Source organism: Oxyura jamaicensis, chromosome 2 (genome assembly GCF_011077185.1).
Source record: "Oxyura jamaicensis isolate SHBP4307 breed ruddy duck chromosome 2, BPBGC_Ojam_1.0, whole genome shotgun sequence".
In the NCBI taxonomy this organism is placed as follows: Eukaryota; Metazoa; Chordata; class Aves; order Anseriformes; family Anatidae; genus Oxyura; species Oxyura jamaicensis.
The window spans coordinates 130,973,956-130,993,789 of NC_048894.1; the positions used below are offsets into that span (position 1 = coordinate 130,973,956).

Genomic DNA, 19,834 nt, shown 5'->3' on the forward strand with positions numbered 1-19,834 from the left:
CAGCGGCTGGTGAGCAATTGCATTGTGCGTCACTTGTTTTGTACATGTTGTTGTTGTTGTTGTTATCCTTTCTGTCCTGTTAAACTGACTTTATCTCAGCCCATAGGCTTTCACTTTTCCCCTGATTCTCTTCCCCATCTCAAAGAGGGAGGTGGGAGGGTGAGCGAATGGCTGCGTGGCGCTTGGCTGCCGGCTGGGTTAAACCACAACATTGTTTTTCACTGACGGCTGGGACCTGATGACCCTGAAGGTCATTCCCAACCTAGACGTCTCTAGGCTTCTACGATTCTACGGGCACCCGCCTCCACGTCGGCTCCACAACGGCCACACCTCGGCGTCACCTGCCGCAGTGCGCATGCTCCGAGCTATCCCCACCACCACCGCTCCCTTTCTCCTAATGCACCGTGCCCATGGCGAGAGGCGGGGTGCCGCTTTGCGGCAGGACTGTCGTAACGGCACCGTTGGGAGCGACGGCTAGGGACTGCAGGGGGGGCGCCGTTCGCTGCTTTGCGGCAGGACTGTCGTAACGGCGCCGTGAGGAGCGGAGGGAAGTTCGAAGCGCGGCGGCGGGATGGCGGCGGAGCAGGGCGGTCCCAGGCAGCCCGGCCTCAAGGATGGCGGCGGTCAGAGGTGAGGAGGGCGCCCTGACGGGGGGCTGCGGGCCCTGAGGGGCGAGGGGAGGCCGCGGCCGTGCCTGGCTGACGGCGGGTGCCTTTCCCCGCAGCTTGCTGGACGTCGCCCGAGGCTCGGAGCCGCAGACGCTGGACGCCAGCCGCCGCCGCATTGCCAGGATCGAGGGGCTCGACCGCCTGCTGGGACTGCAGCACCTGGACCTGTCCTCTAACCGCATCCGCCGCATCGAGGGGCTGAGCGCTCTGGGGAGCCTGCACACCCTGAACTTGTCCGGCAACCTGATAACGAAAGTGGAGGGTCGGCAGTGTTTGTTTCAGTCCGTTTAGTAGCTTAAGAAGATTTTCTGAGAGCTGTGGTAAAGCTTCCGTCTGGAAAGTATGCCTCTACTGAGGCTTTACGGTGTTAGTATAAACTGTTAGCCATATTGTGTAAACTGTAAAATATGTGCGTGATGTCTGTAAACATCATAGAAAGATGCCTTTGAATGGAAGAAAAAACTGACTCTTTTTCCTTTATACTATATTCATAGCTTATTGTTATAACTTGTAGCTATGATTTTTAAAAGACTGACTTACTCTGTAAGTCTTGATTTGACAAAGCACAGCATTTTACTGAAAATCTTACTATCTCTTTTTCCCTCACTTTCTTAGGACTGGAAAAGCTTTTTAATTTAACTGCGCTTAATTTGTCATATAATCGTATACACGATCTCTCTGGTAAGTGACCTGGGCACATACAGAGTAATAAAAAGCATTTGTATTACATCAGTTAAAAAAGACCAGCTGCATTTTCAGAGGTTTCTAGTAGTTCAGCTAATTGAGTAATGCTGCTAAAGGTGGCAGCTGCTGCTACTCTCAGCTTTAAATTTTCTTCTGTCCTGGGTTGTTCATGAACTGGAATTCATTCTAATGCATTTGGCAAGGCTGAACTTCATGTCTGGAAACTTGACCATAGCTGCATGGAAACAGGCAAAAAAATGCCTGCCTGCAACACCTGCTGCTGCCGAACAGCAGGTTTATAAATTGTAGCTGCTCAGAGCTCCTGATCTAGCTTGGTAGATCTTCCAATCAAGAACTGTAAAGCATTAAGATTTTTTACAGTGTGTAATGGTTTACAAAAAGAACTGGGTTATATTTTTCTCACTTGTATGATCTGTAATAGTCTGGACTGAGTAAATCTGGAACTGTAATCTGGCCCAGTAACTGTAGCTACTAATTTGGTGAACAAATGTTTTGATTTCGTGTTCTTTATTTGAATTAAAAGTATTGTGAGTGAAATGGGTGAAGAAAGCAGAGCTTTTTCCTTTCACAGAGAACATAATTCTACTTACTTACTGTGCAAGAAAAATAAAATTTAAAGAGATATTAGTAATAGTCATATGTATAATATATGAATAGGGCTTTTCTCATATGATGTGCACAAAATTTTGGCAAATCTGTGTCATGGTTTAGAACTCCGTGTCAGTGTATTGAACTCCCTGCTCTGTTCACACCAATGTACAGTAAACATTTCAAACTTATTTCCAATGTGAAAAATGCAGTACTCCTGGAAGATGCTTCCAAAAGATTCCCAACTTCCCTTTTTGTAGGACACAAATGCAACTTTGGGAATGATGTGGAATTTTTAAATCTTTTTGCTGAAATGGTCAGTCATTGTTTCTAAATAAGATATTAAGTTATAGAATGACGGGAGTTTATAGAAAAATTGGAAAGAATGTAACAACTTCTGTTAATGAATTGAGTTATAAAAAGGAACTTGAAGCAGAGTGTTTATTTTATCAAAATTTATTTATCAAACATTGGTACATTGTTTCTAACTATGATGTATTGTTGACTGCCTATTTTTCAACGAGATGCCATTTTATTTAACCCATGTAGCAGGAATCCTTTTTTTTTTTTTTTTTTCTTAAATTTACAGGATTCCAGTGCCTTCACGGAACCAGTTATAAGCTTAGCTGTATTGACCTTCACAGCAACTGCATAAACGATATTAATCATTTACTTCATTGCATAAAGGGGCTGTGCTGTTTGACCAATCTGACACTGGAAAAAAATGGAAAGACCAATCCAGTTTGTCAGACAGCAGGTATGGATCTCACATCAGGTAGATGATTTGTAGTAGATAATTGCTAACTCTGTTGGTCAGTAATTTCCTATAAACTCTTGGCCAGGTTCTGAAGCTTGCAAATTCATTCATAAGCTGACCAGCATATAGAAGTTCTGTCAAAATGAATTTGTTGCCCATAGAGAAGTCTTTTATTTTCTCAGAGTATATTTTCAAAGTTGTAAATCTTGTATGCATTGATAACGTTCAACTATTTACATGGTTAAGGCACGTAAAGTGCCTTAAGGTTAACTCTTACTTTAGGTTAAGGCAGGAGGTGGACAAAGAGCAAACTGCAGCAAGAGGAAGATCAGTTATAAGTGCTATTAACCTTTCCTCCTTTTCCCACAGCATTAGTAAGCAGTGATAGACAGATTGTAAGATGTTAATATAATTAGCATTTTCATTCACTGTAAAAGGACTAAGGGTTAGTCCTTTCAGATCTTGCTTTCCGTTATGTTTGTGTATCGCTGTGTTTGTACCAGCTGTTCTGGTGCAGTAGGTCTATATGAAAAAGTTGTCTTTGCAACTGCTGATAGTGGTGGGGAAATTTCAGTGTAGACCAGGACTATGCAGGCACCTTCTCAGTTCTTTAGTTCTGTAATGTTCTCTGTTGAAAGCCTTTATGGGCAGGGGATTGGTGAGACACTTGTAGATAACTCGCTACTTTTTGCAATGAGTAATTTAAGATCACAAGGTACACATCCTTGTGATCACACAAGGGTGTGATACACTACACATCCTTTTTTCCTTTTTTTTTTTTTTTTAGATTAATTTCAATTCAGTCTTTTCTTTAAGGTTACAGAGAAACTCTTCTTCAGACTTTGCCCCAGCTGATGGTTCTAGATGGAAGAAGTGTTTATGGTGAACCAGTAGACCTGGCAGGAAGAAATTGTTCAAATTTACAATGTTTAGAAGACATTTTGGACTGTTTGGTTTCACCTGGATCCCCTTCATCCAAAGATCAGGTGCCATAGTTTGCGTGTGCTGAATTTAAAATAGATTTTATTATTTTTTTATATTGTATGCAACTCATGAATTTTACAGGGGTTGTCTTTCCTTTTGACAGAACAATGTTGGGTTACCAGTGGTGACACCACATATTGACCAAGCATTAGCATATTTTCGTCAGCGTACAAAAGTACCAGCACAAAGTTCTGTCAGCTCCTCTACAGAGCTTGTTTCATCTTCAGAACCAGAGAAGGCCTTACTTGATAAAATACAGAGTGAGATGAGGATTAAAAAAATAGAAGATCAAATTTCAGAAATACTGCAGAAGGTGATTTTTTTTCTATGATTGCACAGAAAGTTTTGTTCATAAAATCAGATGTACTTTATGATACTGCAAAGGTTCACCATGACTGACATATGATTTATACTGGTTGTGTGTGTGCTGACTTCATAGTAATGTGTACTTAGTAATTTTGAAGAACTGAGAGTAAGTTTTTTGTTTTTGTTTTTTTTTTTTTTTAAATATATATATATTGAAGCTGGAGATTGAACTTAGAATCAAGAAAACTTTCGTATTGACTAAAAACTAGTATATGTGACTGGAAGAACTGCCTGATCATAATATAACATTGACTTGTTTTAGCAAGGAGGGAAGGGGTAGTTTGGAAGCAATTACCTATTTAATGAACATCATTTTGTAAGCGTTAGCTTTCCAAAAATAACATCTAGCAAAGTGTTAGAAGATAGTTACTTAAACATTGTAAAATGCAAAAATAAAACTTCGATCTGTTCTTAGGTATCTGATGCCTCAAGAAGGGAAGCCCCTCCAAATGTTCTTAAAGCTAAAAGAGACACAGATCCAACTTCTGAGAGTGATCATGAGAGTGGGAAAGAGAGCAATAAAAAGGTTGTGAAAAGAAGCAAGATCCCTACTTACCGTAGAACTACCTTATCTACTAGATGTCATGCAAATCATCCTAAAAGCAAGGTAACTAACAGGTATGTCCATGTTTGCCCTATAAAGGAAAAATTAATTAAGCTGACGGTTGTCAAGGAGAACGTAGTTTGTCCTGAAACATTTTATGAAAGTGGTAGGATGAATAAACTAGTTTCCTGTTAATAATGCCCCAAAAATCACTAGCTACTGAGGCTTTACAACAGATTTGTTGATTAGGAAAACAGTTGTGTCAAATTTCTGAAGCTCATTCTTGGGGGTGGGGGAAGAAAATAAAATAATTGTTAGCTGCCCCAGCTGATAAACTTTTGCCTAGCTGATAAATGTCCAACCCCCTTTTTTTTCTCAGTCTGTTTTATATAAACTCCTGCATCCTCATTTTTCAGTATTAGTCCTTTGTGTGCCTTGTATTTTGAAAAGGTAACACATCTTTGTACTTACATAGAAATGATGCCTACGTGTTACTTAATTTTTTGAAATTCATTCTTCGCTCCCTCAGTCATTTCACTATATGAGCATTTCATATTTAGGTGAAAAGGAAATTGAACTGAGAATTAAAAAAAAAAAAAAAAAACACTTTCTGAATTACTTACTTTTTCATCTCTATTTTATTTTATCTTTTTAAATTATGGAGACAGAATTTCATTATGAAAATGTATCTCTGTTTGAGTCAAATTTAAAAACATGATGTCAGAACAGTCATCAAAAACATAACTGTCCTATTTTTGTGCTGACACTGGTATTATAGTAATTTGTTTGATTATACATTATATATTGGAAGTGAGGTGCAGAAGATGATGTAAGTTAGACTACATTAGTCATCTGCTTTGCTTCTCCAAAAAGTGTTTCCTATCTATCTGATCATAAGATATATTTCCAATAGCATCTACCAGTACTCCACATTTTTACAACTGAAGATTTGAGTTTAGCTGCTTGCGTCATGACGTGCTTTTAAATTATTTTCTAGGTGACTTTGAACTATATAGTTCAGCTTCTGTACTTTTACAGATACCTATCTGAATCCCCTGCACTTCATATAATGGTGTTTGAAGAGATGTTTAAACTCCCCATATTCTTAAGTGTATCTTAATCTTCTGCCATTATAGGGAAGAGAGGAGTTCCTCAAAGTGTCCTCATTCCCATCAGAGAGACTCTAATCTCAATTCATCATCGGATGCTCCAGATCTGGAAGTAGTGGGAAGAAGAGCTGAAATACTAACTGGAAGACAGAGCAATTTGGAAAAAGTGGATGAAATGAATTCAAACACCACAGAGGAATCCACATACCGAGTATGTTTTGCATAATTTCAAATATGAGTGTGTCTTGTCTGGAAGTCAAATGCATGTCTCCTGGTGGAACTCTAAAATTGGAGGTGATAAAAATAATTGCATGTAGATAGCCTTAAAGAATAGCGAAGTTCTTTATAGTGTCAACTGGAAGACAACTTGATTTTACTTTTTTTGCGTGGGGGGGGGGGGGGGGGGTTTGGCCAGATCACCTGCACTTTTCTCTGGATTCATGAAAGACCAAGTAACCTTGTTCTACGGTTGTGAATATTGTTCATCATTTTTGGCTACATTTGAGTATTTCCAAATAAGTTGATGCTTACCACATTCTTGCCAAGGCGCTGATTCAGGAACTGGATCAAGAGAAAGAAAGGAGGTGGAAAGCAGAACAAGCAGAGAAGAAATTAACAGAGCATGTCAAAGAACTACAGAAACATGCAAAAGAAGAAAAGAATATTCAGAGTATGGCTGTATATACTACAGAGAGGTAGGGAAATGGAGTGCTGTAGTATAAGCATTTTCTTCTTTAATTCGGTTTATAGGCTCAAGAAATGAGAACTAGTTTAAAAAACTATACTTGAAAAATGATGTTTCATGAAGTTCTGTTTGAACATCTGTCTGTATTACCTAATGAAATTCCTTTCTGCAGCTCTGCTGTAAATCCAGTATGTGGCAAGACCTGATGGGTTGTCAATGTTTGCTCAAGAAGACAGAGGGGAAACAAGAAACTTCTGTCAGTGCATAGCACCCAAGTCTTGCTCTTTGTGTCCCAGAATAGTAACAGTATGCCACTTAACTTCATTTCTAGCACTCTACTTTCCAATTAATCTGTGTTGTAATTGTACTTTTTCATTCAGCTGAAGGTCTAGTGACTGTATTTTATCTTATGTCGTACTTGAAGCTTGCATTTCCCAACCTCTTTTTCCACCTGTGTACCCAGCTGGCTTTTTTCCCCTGTGTGGACAAAGAAGTTTTTGGTAAGCCAGAATTGGCAAGTAGACACTATGTTGTGCAGGTCAGGTCTAGTGTGTCTTCATATAGACTGCTATCCTAATCCTTCCATTTCTGAACAACTTCCTTCTATTTTTCAGAATTTCTCTCTTCTAACGTAGTTGTCAACAAACAAAACTTTGTTCAGAGATGTCTCTTACCTTTGTCTTTGTCAATTGCACTGTATGGATCAGGCACGTTTTCTTACAAGTGCTTCCTGAGCTACCATCCATGATTGACTGTGATTATTATGAAGGTGGTGAGGCACTGACACTGGTTTCAGATGCTCCATCCCTGGAGGTGTTCAAGGCCAGGCTGAGAGGGGCTCTGAGCAACCTGGTCTGGTGGGAGGTGGCCCTGCCCATGGCAGGGGGGTACTAGATGACTTCAAGGTCCCTTCCAACCCAAACTATTCATTCTATTTCCCTTTTTTCTCCTTCTTTCTTCAGGTTCCCTTTGTTGCCATTTTGGATATGATTATTATTTTATTCCTTCCGAGACTTAAATGTCCTTAGCTATTCTAATATGATATAAGAGCTAAGTTTTTGGAAGACAAGTATTAAATTAGAAATTGATACTGTAGGTACAACTTAGATATTAAGCAAAATGATATTTGGAATGTAATTTTCTTAATGACCTATTAATGAGGTTGTCTTCAGAGTAGCTTCATTTAAAATTAAGCTCAGTGTAGTAATGCAAAGAAGTGCAAGATGCAGTGCTACGACACTTAATAAATATTGCCATAATGAACTAAATTAAATGTTTGTCATACAACTTGATTGCGTTTATTCTCAGGTTGAAGGAATTGATACTGAAAGAGAGAGATGCTAAAACAAGACTACAAGCAGATGTCCAGCAGCTGAAAGGTGAAACTGAAAGACTTACTAATGAGTTAAATCAGGCAAAAAATAAAGAAGCAGAACGTCAGAAGGCTATGCAAGCTTTAGAAGAAACACTATCCAAGATGGAGATGCAGAGGCTGCAGCAACGAGCAATAGAGGTGAATATTTTTAATGAGTAAATAATACTCAAACTGGATAGCTACTATACTGTTAGGTATTAATAAACATGACTTTAGACTGAAGTCTTAGTTTTCCACAGTAAAAGCTGTTTTTTAACATAGAGGTAGCTAATAACAAGCATCCATTTTAATTGTCAATGAATGTCTTTAGCGACAGAAATGTCATGTGGCGTATTCTTAAGATAAAAGAGAACAAGTCTTACGTACTTAAGACTAAGAATTAATATTTTCTGAAGATCCAGAGAAGCAAAAACAAGTTTTTAAAACACAGCTGAAATCTATAAAGATCTTACAAAACTAGTGAAAGAGAAACCTGATGGTTCTGTTTGTTTCGCTGATTAAAAATTAGATGCTTTTAATCACAACCAGAACAAAGTGATAATTGCTGAGAATTGATTTTAAAACTTCTGTGTTTTTTTGTTTGCTTGGGGTATTTATTTGCTTGTAATTCTGTTTTTTATTCTTACATGCTACTGTTTCTGACTGAATAACTCATTGGTGAATTTTCAGTGGATAAATGCAGCTCCCCCAATATCTATATTTTTATTGTTGGAATATATCAGCTCATTTGTGTGTTTCTGAATGTGTCCACTTACAAAAACTGAATCTTAATAACCCTCAAAAGGATTAATAATCCTCAAAGGTCTCTGAACTGCCAGTATGGTGCTCAAAGTTCTGTCAATGAGATAGATACCCAAAAAGTAAGTAGAGAACTGGGGAGTGTACAGACGGCCAAATTCTCATTTTGAACATACAGATTTAATATACCTTCTATTTATTTCATCGACTCTAAGATTAATGAATTCTAGAATTTATAGAGTTTTCTTATAGTACGGATTAGTAATTAGCTTCCTAGCAAGGAGAAGTTTACTGCCATCAGTGGTAAATTATCATTACTCTATGCAGTCACTGTGTAAGGTTTTCAGTCAGCATGACTAGATCATTTCTTCAAAGGATTTGAGATTCTGTGCATCTAAATTGTTAACCTATTTTCTGACACTGTTTAAATTTGCAAGTGTTCTCACTTGATTTTTTTTTTTTTTTTAATTTTCAGTTTAGGAGGGAATTATCTCCTTTCATCCACAAAACGAGGGATACAATGGGCTGGATCTGAATGCTCTCATGAAGAGGCTTAGCATTTAGAACATGGAGACTTGTTTTCTTACACATGCCTCACAATAGTACAGTAGTATTCATCCAGCTGAAGTTAGCATATGAACTTTAGGTACTTCTAGCATTCTCAAACTGAAAGTTATGCAGATGCTCTTAGGTATTATTAAGGGAGAGAGCAGCCACTGGAAGCAGTGCCTTTTCTAACACAATAGGATATGCTGTGTCGCTTTTCTTTATATTTTTAAAAATTTTTATAGTTAAATATAAAGTTGAAAGGAGAATTGTGAAGGAATTCAGAAATAAAATAGTTTTGGTTTGCCTCTTGTTTTGTGGAGATTTAATTTTCTGTTTGTTTCTGGTGGGAGCTGGAAATTAAGCTAGGTTGTCTTGATTGCGTTTAGTTCTGCCATTAGATAAATAATGCATAAAGTAATCTTGTAGTCTACTAACCTTTCACAGCTTCATTACTCTTGAAAGCAAACAGATTAGAATTGTGCTAATACAGAATTTGGAGAGAGATGCCAAGTCCATTGCTTTGCTTAGGAGGACAGATTGACAAGGTAGTTAAGTTATTAACACCACTTGAGCACACAACTAATGAGATGAATTCTTCAAGTAATCCGAAGGAGTAAGAATACCAGCATTAACATCACCTCCAGTGTTTCTGTAACACGTTCTAACTTCTGAAGCATCTTGATTCTGAATTGCCATTTTATGAGTAATTAAAACTTTTTAATAACTTTTATTTTTTTTTTCTTCTTGCGAAGACAGAAGTGTTTTTTTTGTGTTTTTTTTTTTTTTACATAAAAGGCTTCAGATTATAAAACAGAATTCTTCATGAATGCTTCATGGAAAAAGTGGAATATTCCATCCATATTCCATCCATTTTATGTAAAATCACTAGAATAGCAGCTCTGTTTGGCAACTTTAAACTGTAAGATGCAGATTTTTGGACTTGGAGTGTTTAAAGAAAAGTAGTGATACCAAATACTATGTTTTGCTTGAAACCAATACTGGTATTACAATGAGATCTTTTTTGTTTCATAGTAAGATAAGCTAAGACTTAAATTTTAAACATTTAGTCCTCTTTTTCTGCACATGTAACAGTATATTAAGTTAAAAAAAAATACCTTTTCCTAGGGAGGCAACGTAATAAAATTCTATAATCTTGTGAAAATACTGTCAGTTTTGGAGCATGATGTAAACATAATGGCCTGGGTAGACATGCATGAAGCTTTTATTAAAGCACCTGCTCATTTTTATTCTAGTAGAAGACCTAAAGAATAGATGATAGTTTTAAGAATCTTGTTCTTGTTTTTATGAATTCTATACAGATGAAACACGTGCAAGAAGCAGAGCTTAAAGCATCAGCAAATGAAAGAGAAGTACAGTTACTTCGAGTATCTCTTCGACAGCAGAGGGAGAAAGTAAAACAACTACATGAACTTCTTATATTAAAAGAAAAAGAACAAAGGTATGGGATCTTCTATTTTATTTTCCCAACAAATTAATGGAAGTGTTACTGTTGCAAATGTTTTTGTTTGAATGTGTTCTCCCAAGTGTGTGGGTGGCTTTTTGTTTTTAATGGGAGATGCGTGCTTTGTTTAAAACAGAAAAAAGTAGATGTCTTCCCACACATTTTCATGCCTATTTAAGGATGTCTTCAAAGTTTTTTAGACTCCTGACTTGCAAGTTCATGTAGGCAAATGTTCTTCCAGTCTTTTTGTTCATATATCCTTAGTTTAATATATGGCTGAACCCTCTTGTATTTTAAATACATGGTCTTTAATCTAGGAAACAATCAGGTAAAAATTAAAATCACTTTTGAATTGTTGTCTAAAGGTCTGGTTAAGTAATGCAAAACATTCCCCAAATTGTCAGCTTCTATAGCATCTTGTGTTAGTGTGGGTGGGTGGGTGGGTGGCTTGACTGGCTGTTTTCCCCTTTCCCTTCACAGTTTGCTTTTTTGAAGAGTACTTGAGCAGAAGTTCTATATTGTTGAGCTAATACAATCAAATACGCGTACAAACTAAAGCAAGTAGTGGTGTTTTCTATACTAGTATTTGAGGAAGGTTATTGATTTTAAAAAAAAAAAAACCAAAAAGCTGGTAACACATGCTAGACTTCAAGAATACATGTATTCAAATGTCAAGGTAATGGAAGATGGAAAGATCTGATAGCTATGTTTTGAGAACTTCTGATTGTTCCCTTATAAACCTCCAAAATATTTAATTTGCAGTAAAGCAATTGAACCGTCTAGTCTTAAGGTGCAGGGCAATTCTTCATTGTTCTCCTATGGGGATGTTTCCATTCAGGAAGGAGGCATATACTGAAGCTCTTTATGTTGCTGTTGTTTAGATTGGTGTTGCTTTTAGGGTCTGGGGTCTGAATGAGGAGTAACAGTTGTTTGGTAAGGAAGGGGAAGAGAAAAACTGCAGGAGAGGGTATCTGGTATACAGTGGTTTTCCTGACTTCCCATCTTTTCCAGATCTTTGTGATTCCTTCTTAACTGCAAAGCAAACAAACACCAGCTAACAGCAAAAGAATAATTGAATAATATCTACAGAAGTTTGAATTAAAAAGTAAAGTTGTTCCTTTTCTCTGGGTATTTTAATAGTAGTTAATACACTTCTTCCCATCCCAAGGCCATGGAAGACTGAAATCTGTCAGTGAAACTAAGGAATGTATCCCCTTTACTATATAATTTATCATTTTGTTAGTAAAGTTTTTCTTACTAAAAATAGTAAGGAAATCAACTGAAGTAGCATTGTGAGATACTGTAGTTCTTCTCTCTGTAGTTCTTGCATGTGTTTGGTAACTCCAGGAAAGAACTTGAAACCCGAGTTGCTTTACATGGACCTGAATTTCAAGATGCTTTGTCAAAAGAAGTGGCTAAAGAGGAGCAGAAGCATGAACAGCGTGTTAAAGAATTTCAGGAGAAAATTAATATGTTAAACCAGAAGTATACGGAGTTAGAAGATGAATTTCGTTTAGCTTTAACTATTGAGGCAAAAAGGTTTAAAGAGGTAAGATCGTGAGAACATTTGATCTCAAACTAGACGGAACTGTAGAGCTCTTAAATGTGTCATATTCTTTCAATTCTAAAAGTGTTTGTTCCAAGGATTGCTCTAAAAATACTAGTAAACTTTGAAATATCAGTAAGGAAAACCTATATACTAATTAGCATATTAGCTATATTAGCATACGCACAGCAAAAAAGATGCATTTTTTTGTTTGTAAATAAAAGTTAATGAAAATAAATTAGAAAAATTTCTATCTGGTAGTCGTTAAAAATAGTTATTCCTTTTCTATTAGAATATATTATTGTAAAAAGTCCTATGGCCTTTTGATAAGAAGGTTATAGCTACATGTATATTAGTGTGTTTAATAATTAGGCTCCCTATTCTTTAGTGTTTCAAAATTGAAAACTGAATTCAAAATTGATTTTTGAAATTCAAAATCAAAATTTGTTTACTGAATTCCTGAGATAACTTATTTCTATGTCTAGCTTTGATGTTATTTTAAATGTTAAATGAAATAAATGCAACTTTAAATGTTTTGTCTTAAATTGGGCTCTCTTCATTTTAAATCAGTGTTCTTTCACCCTTCAAATCTTTCTCTTAAAAATGAATCCTGAGTTTTTTCCTTGTAAGCTCTTCTTTCCAGATATTAATGTTGTTTAACCTCATATGATTAAGAGAATTTTTGTCTCTTGAGCTCTGTGGTTTTTTTTCTGGTCTGCTTCCCATGCTTCCATGAAGACTTGTTTTTTTTCTTTTGTTTCATACAAACTTGTAGGTGAGCAGAACTAGCTTTGTGAGTTGAAACATCACAAACTAGCTGGATGAAAACCAACTTCAGATATTGATTAATTTCACATTATTGTTTCTAAACTTACTTTCTTCCTTTATTTGAAAAAAATGTCATATGTATGCATGCATGCTTATTCTCAAATGTTAGTATTAAGAGTTCTTATCAAATTTTAGGTTAAAGAGAACTTTGAAAATGCTGCTGCTGATCTAGTTGAACATCAACAAGCCCTCTTTCATCTTCAACAAAAGGAAAAAGAGATGACAAGTCTGATCCAAGACTTGACAAGTATAGTGAAAGAACAGAAAGCGAAGATTGCAGATTTAGTGAAATCAAATCAGGAAGCCACAGCAAACATAAAGGTACTAACGCTATGCTACCTGTATAGCAAAATCCAGAGTCATTCATGTATTCAGAGACAGTGCAGTTCTTCCCCCCGATGAGCACTAGTGGTGTATATGTAATCAAGTGGGAAGTTAAAAACATCACAGCTTCATTTGTCTTTTGGATAGGTTTTTAATGTCTTAAGAGAACCAATGGAAGCACAAGTTGCTTCTGACTTGCATGTTTACAATGTATAAATGAGTTTTTATAATGGCATTAAAAATTTAAGATGGCTATTTAAGTAAATAGCTTTATAAAACAGTTTTCTGGAATTTAAGTATTTCTATTTGAAGCAAACGTTTGTGTCTCGTTAATGGGAAGAGGGATTTTTTTTTAAATCAGGTAGAAGGTTACATGCAAGCAGAATATTGCTCGGTGAACTTAATTTGCTGTATAACAGTATTACTTTCCTAGGTGGCTAGCATTGGTTGAAATTTTGAGTACTTATTTTAAAGGATCTTATTTTCTTTTCCCATTCCATGAATGAATATTCATACAGTTCCGAACTGAAGAACTTGAAACTGTGATTGAGCAGGACAAAGCAAAGGCTGTTCAGGTGGAACTTCTGAAGAAGGAAAATGGAAAACTTATTTCTCAGCTGACTGCCCAGGAATCTGTTATTGATGGATTAAAAATGGAAAGGAAAATATGGGGTCAGGAGTTGGCACAACAGGGTAAAACTTTTTTTTTTATTCTTTCTATTGCAATAAAAATGCTGGTGTTCAGTATCATACTTTTCAAGTAAACATCCTAATATACTTGTAATCAGGAGAGGGTGTCTGGATGTCTTGTTTATCTTATCCAGTTGTAAAGATGACAGATCTTCTGTAGTACACAGGCTGTTTGTAGGAACTTTAACTGCAGTTGTGGGAGTGTTAGTTGTGAATACATGTAGTTATTCTACATCCCCAAAATGTCAAAATCAAAATGCCATAATATCATACAAAGCTTTTTATATAAGAAGCTATGAAAGGATGTGTTTGTAATGTTATTTAACGCTGCATGTCTATCAGAAGTCCAATTTCAGTAGACTACTTGTAAAAATAAATAATGGTGCATTAAATACAGGGTGAAAAAAGGCCTTGCCTTTTTCATCCCGATTCATGTGACTCTTAGCACCATCTTGTGGGTTCTTTGAGATTGGTTGAGTGTGTAAGAACTACTGTTTATTTTTTGTTACACAAGTTTTCAAAGGATAGATACCAACCTTCAGTTCTCCGTTTCATTTTAAGTATTTTCTGCTTGCAGATTGAAATGGTTGTGTTCATTTAAGATTGTAATGTCAGTGGGAGTTTAAAAAAAAAAAAAAAAGAAAGAAAGAAAACATCTTGAAGTTACCTGTCAACAGAGTGTTATAGTATGAATATGCTGTTTTTTCTAGGAGCTCATCTTTCTCAAGATCGGGGAAAGCTGGAGGCAAAAATTGAGGTTTTAACAAATGAGATTGAGACATTAAAAAAGCAAAAGGAACAGGACAGTGATACTATAAGAATTAAAAACAAAATAGTGGACGATCAGACAGAAACAATTAGGCGATTAAAAGAAGTAAGTCAGATGTGTGACAATTTATGTTCTTATTAAAAATTAAGGCTTGCAATGAAAGTTATGGTAAAGAGTGATGAAAGCTGGCTCTGCGCTCCTAGTTTTACGAACTCAGAAAGCATGATTAGGCTGTCAGTGCCAATTGATTTCATTGGGAGCAGAAGAGGGGCTTGTACTAACTTAACATGTGGAAATGTTCTTTGAATCTCTCACTGAATCGTACTTATGTACAGATTTTATTCTCTTTTCCTCACATCATTGTTCTTGATAGAGATTTTGAGAGAGGAAAAGACTAGGATAACGATTCTTTCTGTGTTACTAGGAAAAAAAATGAAGTTTGTGTCAGGTTTATTTTGTAACATAAATATTTCTTCTGCTTTTGTAAGTCAGTATTTTAACAGAACAGCTACTATGTTTTGCTTCCTTTATTGCATTCATCTCATTCAGAGACTTCAAACTTCAGCTTATTAATCACACTGTTTTGCTTTGTTCTGTTTAGCATAGACTAAACACCCTTTTTTTTAAAACAGTTGAAATGGAGGGCGTTTTCGTGTTCTGAAAAGTTTCTCTTTTAAAGGGCTTACAAGAAAAAGACCAACAAATGAAAAAGCAGTATGAAGAAAGTAAAAAAGCTCAGAAGCTTTTACAAGTGCAGTTGGACGAAAAAACTGCTGAATTTGAAGAACTAATGGAAAAATTAGAAAGGCAAAATGAAAGAAAAGAGCAATTAAAGCAACAGCTAGAAGAAAAAGAAGTAGAACTTGATGACATTAAGAAAGCACACAGGTGATGCATATAATTGGCTATAATTCTTTGGGACCATAATTGTATAGAACAGTTCCATGAAGGGTTTTTTGTTCATAACTTGCTATTAAAACCCACAGAAATGGGGAGGAAGGGGGGGAGAAAATGGAAACATGAAAAACTTTCTCTGTCCTCCTAAAAAGTGGCATCTGCGTTCATTGTAAAACTATATATTTTATTTTTAGTGCACTGAAAAAGAAGTGGCAAGGTAAAGGGGAGCTGTTGAGCCAGCTGGAGGTGCAAGTTAAACACATGAAGGAGAGCTTTGATACCAAAGAGAAGAAGCTGATCGAAGAGAGAAATAAAAGTCTTCAAACTCAGAGGTGAAAACCTTAACTAATAGCATATTTTGTGACTGATCTGTTACTATAGAGTTGCATTCTTAGTAAGTATACAGAAATGTTTATTATACAGTGACAGAATGCATAATGGCTTTTTAAGTACTTGGTGAGCCCATTTCCAGTGAACGGTGTGCATAGACATAATTCTTGCTATACAGGTGACCACTACATGGAACTTAATATTCAGTTACAGCATTCGTTCTATAAATTTTTAAGCTATATTCCCATTTGATTTGAAAATGATTAGAGCCTACACTTATGCCTCCCTAGTATGCTTATGTGATAGTGACCTGTATACAGTCGTCATGTGTGCTGTCTGGAGTCATGCAGTGATGATCGCGCACTTGAGGCACAGACTCAGTCTGTAACCGTCTGGAAACAAATATCCATACCCCAGAAAAAGACCTAGGACGTAGATGATGCTCAGTTGCTTTATATACTTCTGGCATTACGGAGAAATACGGTAGCCCACTGCCTGTGATGAGCTTAGATTGGTAATAGGAGTACTTTATTCTTTAGCCCCCTTTCTCTTGTTTTTTCTTCTTTCTCTCAACTATTCTTAAGAAAAGGCTAGCTAGCAAGACTGCTGATTTATGCAGCAGTAATAAACACATTTTACTAAAGGAATGAGCTAATATGAATAAGTTTTTTTGCTTTTTAAATTAAACACTTTTATTAATCGCCCTTTCATTAAGAAAGGTCATCTGATTAATAAATCAAAGAAAATACCTTGATAGTCAAGTCTGATTAAAAGAAATAAACAACATCTACACCTAAAATGGTAGAATTTTTGGAATGGTTGCGAAACCAGTTGTGAAACTGAAATTTTATCCAAAATTATTGTTTCAAAAATTTGGTGTAAATTAATTCTGTAGTGGAATGAGTTGCTTTGCTTTGTTACTGCATATTTTAAAATTATCACCTAAAAGCAGACTTTGCTTGGAATCAAGGAAACATGGAGGAGTGTCAGTGAAGTAGACACTGTTTTGTTTATGTGAAACTCAGGCCTGCAGGCGGTCTACACAATCTCATAGTCTAGTCATTCCTTTCTCAGGAAGCAAAAGTATAAGTTGATGTTTGAAAACATATGGAGCTCTTAGCCAGGCTGACAGTAGCAAGTCTGAATTTTTGTATTGTTGCTAGTGATTAAATGTTTCAGCTAATGGTGATTAAATGCTTCTGCTAAGCAGAATGCCAGAAGACCTAAATATGTTGCATGAAACTAGAGCGTGCACTGAAGAAAACAAGATATCTTCTGAAGCAAGATATTGAAATAATTGTTTTTGTTCCTATGTTGCTCAATCCTTAATGAAATGGAGAATTAGACAAAGCAAAATACTTAATTTTTGGTTGTTTGCAAGAGTGTAACTTTTTATTTTTGTATTTTTTAGGATTGCTATGGAAAAGCTTCATGAAATGGATGATGCTTTTAGAAAACAACTTGAGTCAGTGTTGGCAGCTCATGAGGCAGAACTAGTGCAGCTGGCAAATGAAAAGCAAAAACAAATTGAAGCAGCAAATGAAAAAGTAATTTAGATTAATGTTTATTGTTTATTATTAATGTTTCGATTAATGTTTATTCTATTTGTATTTTATCCTCCTTTGCACAGTAAAAAAAAATCTAGAACTGTACTGTCACAAGGTTCTGTGTTCAAGCAAAGTTGCACACTGCGTAGCTGTTACTAATCAATACCCTACCATTATTTTTGCCTGTATAGATAAGGAATGTTTCTTATACCAGATACTCCGTTTAACTCACCCATGCCTGTGTTAACAGTTGCTGTTCTTGCTATATATTGCATTCTTTCTTGATGTGACAACCGGTAATTTTTCTACACAAGTAGATATTTTAATTTTGATACATTACTAGCAATCTCCTAGTAAATTAATGCTTTTTAAACAAAACTCTGCTACTGCAAATTCTGCTTACTGGCAAAATTGCAGTACTCATTTAAATGTCTGATGCCATCCATATGCCATCGACTTTGTTTTTCTGATTCAGAAATTTTGTCCTGTCATGTCTTTATTGGTGATGTTTTATCTAGCTCCTTAAGAAAATACTTGTTATTTATGATTACTACTACAGTTATATATATATATTCCATAATATAAAGTTTAAAACATGTTCTTTATTAACATAAGCATGGAACTTCTCCATTTCTTATCAGTGTTAAAAATTGGCAAGATTGTACGTTCATTGGTGTATTAAGGAAAAGCAAGAATTATATTTGATCTGTATATGCTTTCAGGTTTACTGCGTTGAAGAAGAAATGCGTCAGCTTCTACAGGAAATGGCAAACAATAAAAAAGCCCTAGAAAATAAAATCAGACGAATTACATCTGCTCTAAGTGACATTCAACAGGATCTTTGAAGTTTTATGACTTACATTTGAGGGTTGTCCTTCATTAATATATACACTAAAAAGTGTATTAATTTAAACAAATGCACTACAGTGCACTTTTTTCCTTGTTTGCTTTGAAGTGCTTCCAGAGAATAAGTCTTTGTGAAGAATTTTGAAGGTTTGGGAATCAGGCAAATATTTGTATAGTGTTTTCATAATAAATATTTTTTTCCAACCTTTGGTTATTTTTGACAGTTCTGTGAAATTAGATCAAAATGGATCTATGATTGACATAATATGAATGAGGCATTAATGTTCTTAATAAGAGTAAAGAATGTAAAACGAGATTTTCTAGATGCAATAATACAAAAATATGTGAAGACAAGCTTGAAAGTTTCCTTCATCTGGATACAGATTCTTGTAATAAAAGATCCAATAATTTACCTGAAAATGTTTGATCTGCCCCCGTTGCAGCAAGTGCCTCCTAAACAGGCTTTATGGAAACTAGTCATAAGCCTTCTGCTAATCTGATTGTTCTAACTTTTACAATATGGAGACTTCAACATCTCCATTTATTTCATTTACTTATTCTCAGAAGCCCCTAATTGTTAATTTTACTGCACCATCACCCGAAGTACTTAGTGCTGTGGTAGTAATTATATTTATTTATTGATACACCAGGTGGAGCTGTTTCTACCCACCTTGCAACTCAAAGTAGTTAGTCAGGTAGCACAAGTGACAACAGAAGATACTAACCTGACTTCAGTATCAGCTTGTTCTGAACCCCCAAATGAGCACTGTAATGTTTTTTTTTTTTTTTAAAAAAAAAAAAAAGTGCCAATAAAAGTCCACAGAACTTTGGTTAATTGGGCGAGGCCTGTTGGGCTTGTTATCAACTTGTTATGAGAACTTGCTGTGTGAACTAGAGGCTGGCACCAGCTGCATCTTGTTATGAAGCACAGCTTAAGTGTGGGATGGTAGCAGAGGCCTTGAAAATATGGGCACAAGCTGAAACAGAGGCTGCAGCATGACCAGCAACTCACAGCTGGTGATATCTCTGAAAAAGCAAAACCTTGGGAGATGGGAAAAGACTGTTTTTGCTTTAAGAAAGGAATCTGCAGTGAATTAAAAAAGGGTGGAGGTCAAGGGCTGGGAATTGTTCAGACATTGTGTACTGCCTTATAAAAGAGGAAGATCGCAGACTTGTGGGAAGGGGCAGAAAGAAGATACATGCTTTGGTTCTGGTTCCCTGGGTTCAAGAGCTCTTGCATCAGGCCACTGAGACCAGCAAGGAGCAGAGACATCAGCGCTAATGATGGGGCATCTACTCTCTGGTACTGTACTCTCCTAGCTAATGTATAAGCGTAATGATAAAGTTGTCAAGGGCTGACTGCTTTGAATCTGTAATAACTGATAATATGTAAAAATGAATACATGGGGTAACAGTAAGGACCAAGAACTAACCAATTGCGTGTCAGTCTAGTAAATCTTGCTGTGCAGTTTAAAATTAGCTTGATTTATTTGTCGCATACTATCACAATAATCTCTTGATTCCCTG

General features: G+C 36.1%; 1 protein-coding gene across 3 annotated transcripts; it reads left to right on the plus strand.

Moving 5' to 3' along the window:
- The first annotated feature begins 492 nt into the window (after window positions 1-492).
- On the plus strand, window positions 493-18,627 carry LRRCC1 (leucine rich repeat and coiled-coil centrosomal protein 1). 3 transcript variants are annotated; one of them, XM_035317277.1, is made up of 19 exons: window positions 493-630; window positions 725-930; window positions 1,284-1,349; window positions 2,551-2,718; window positions 3,535-3,704; window positions 3,806-4,015; window positions 4,484-4,686; window positions 5,749-5,932; window positions 6,268-6,416; window positions 7,715-7,919; window positions 10,388-10,527; window positions 11,878-12,079; window positions 13,040-13,225; window positions 13,747-13,921; window positions 14,629-14,792; window positions 15,367-15,575; window positions 15,779-15,916; window positions 17,326-17,461; window positions 18,184-18,627. In XM_035317277.1, the coding sequence occupies exons 1-19, from the start codon at window positions 572-574 to the stop codon at window positions 18,304-18,306; spliced, it is 3,093 nt and encodes a 1,030-aa protein (XP_035173168.1). In that variant the 5' UTR covers window positions 493-571; the 3' UTR covers window positions 18,307-18,627. The 3 variants fall into 3 exon arrangements, with proteins under 3 accessions (XP_035173168.1, XP_035173169.1, XP_035173172.1); XM_035317278.1 differs by lacking the exons at window positions 493-630; window positions 725-930 and having other exon boundaries at window positions 1,286-1,349; window positions 2,649-2,718; XM_035317281.1 differs by lacking the exons at window positions 493-630; window positions 725-930; window positions 1,284-1,349; ... (1 more) ...; window positions 3,535-3,704; window positions 3,806-4,015 and having other exon boundaries at window positions 4,513-4,675.
- The last annotated feature ends 1,207 nt before the right edge of the window (window positions 18,628-19,834 follow it).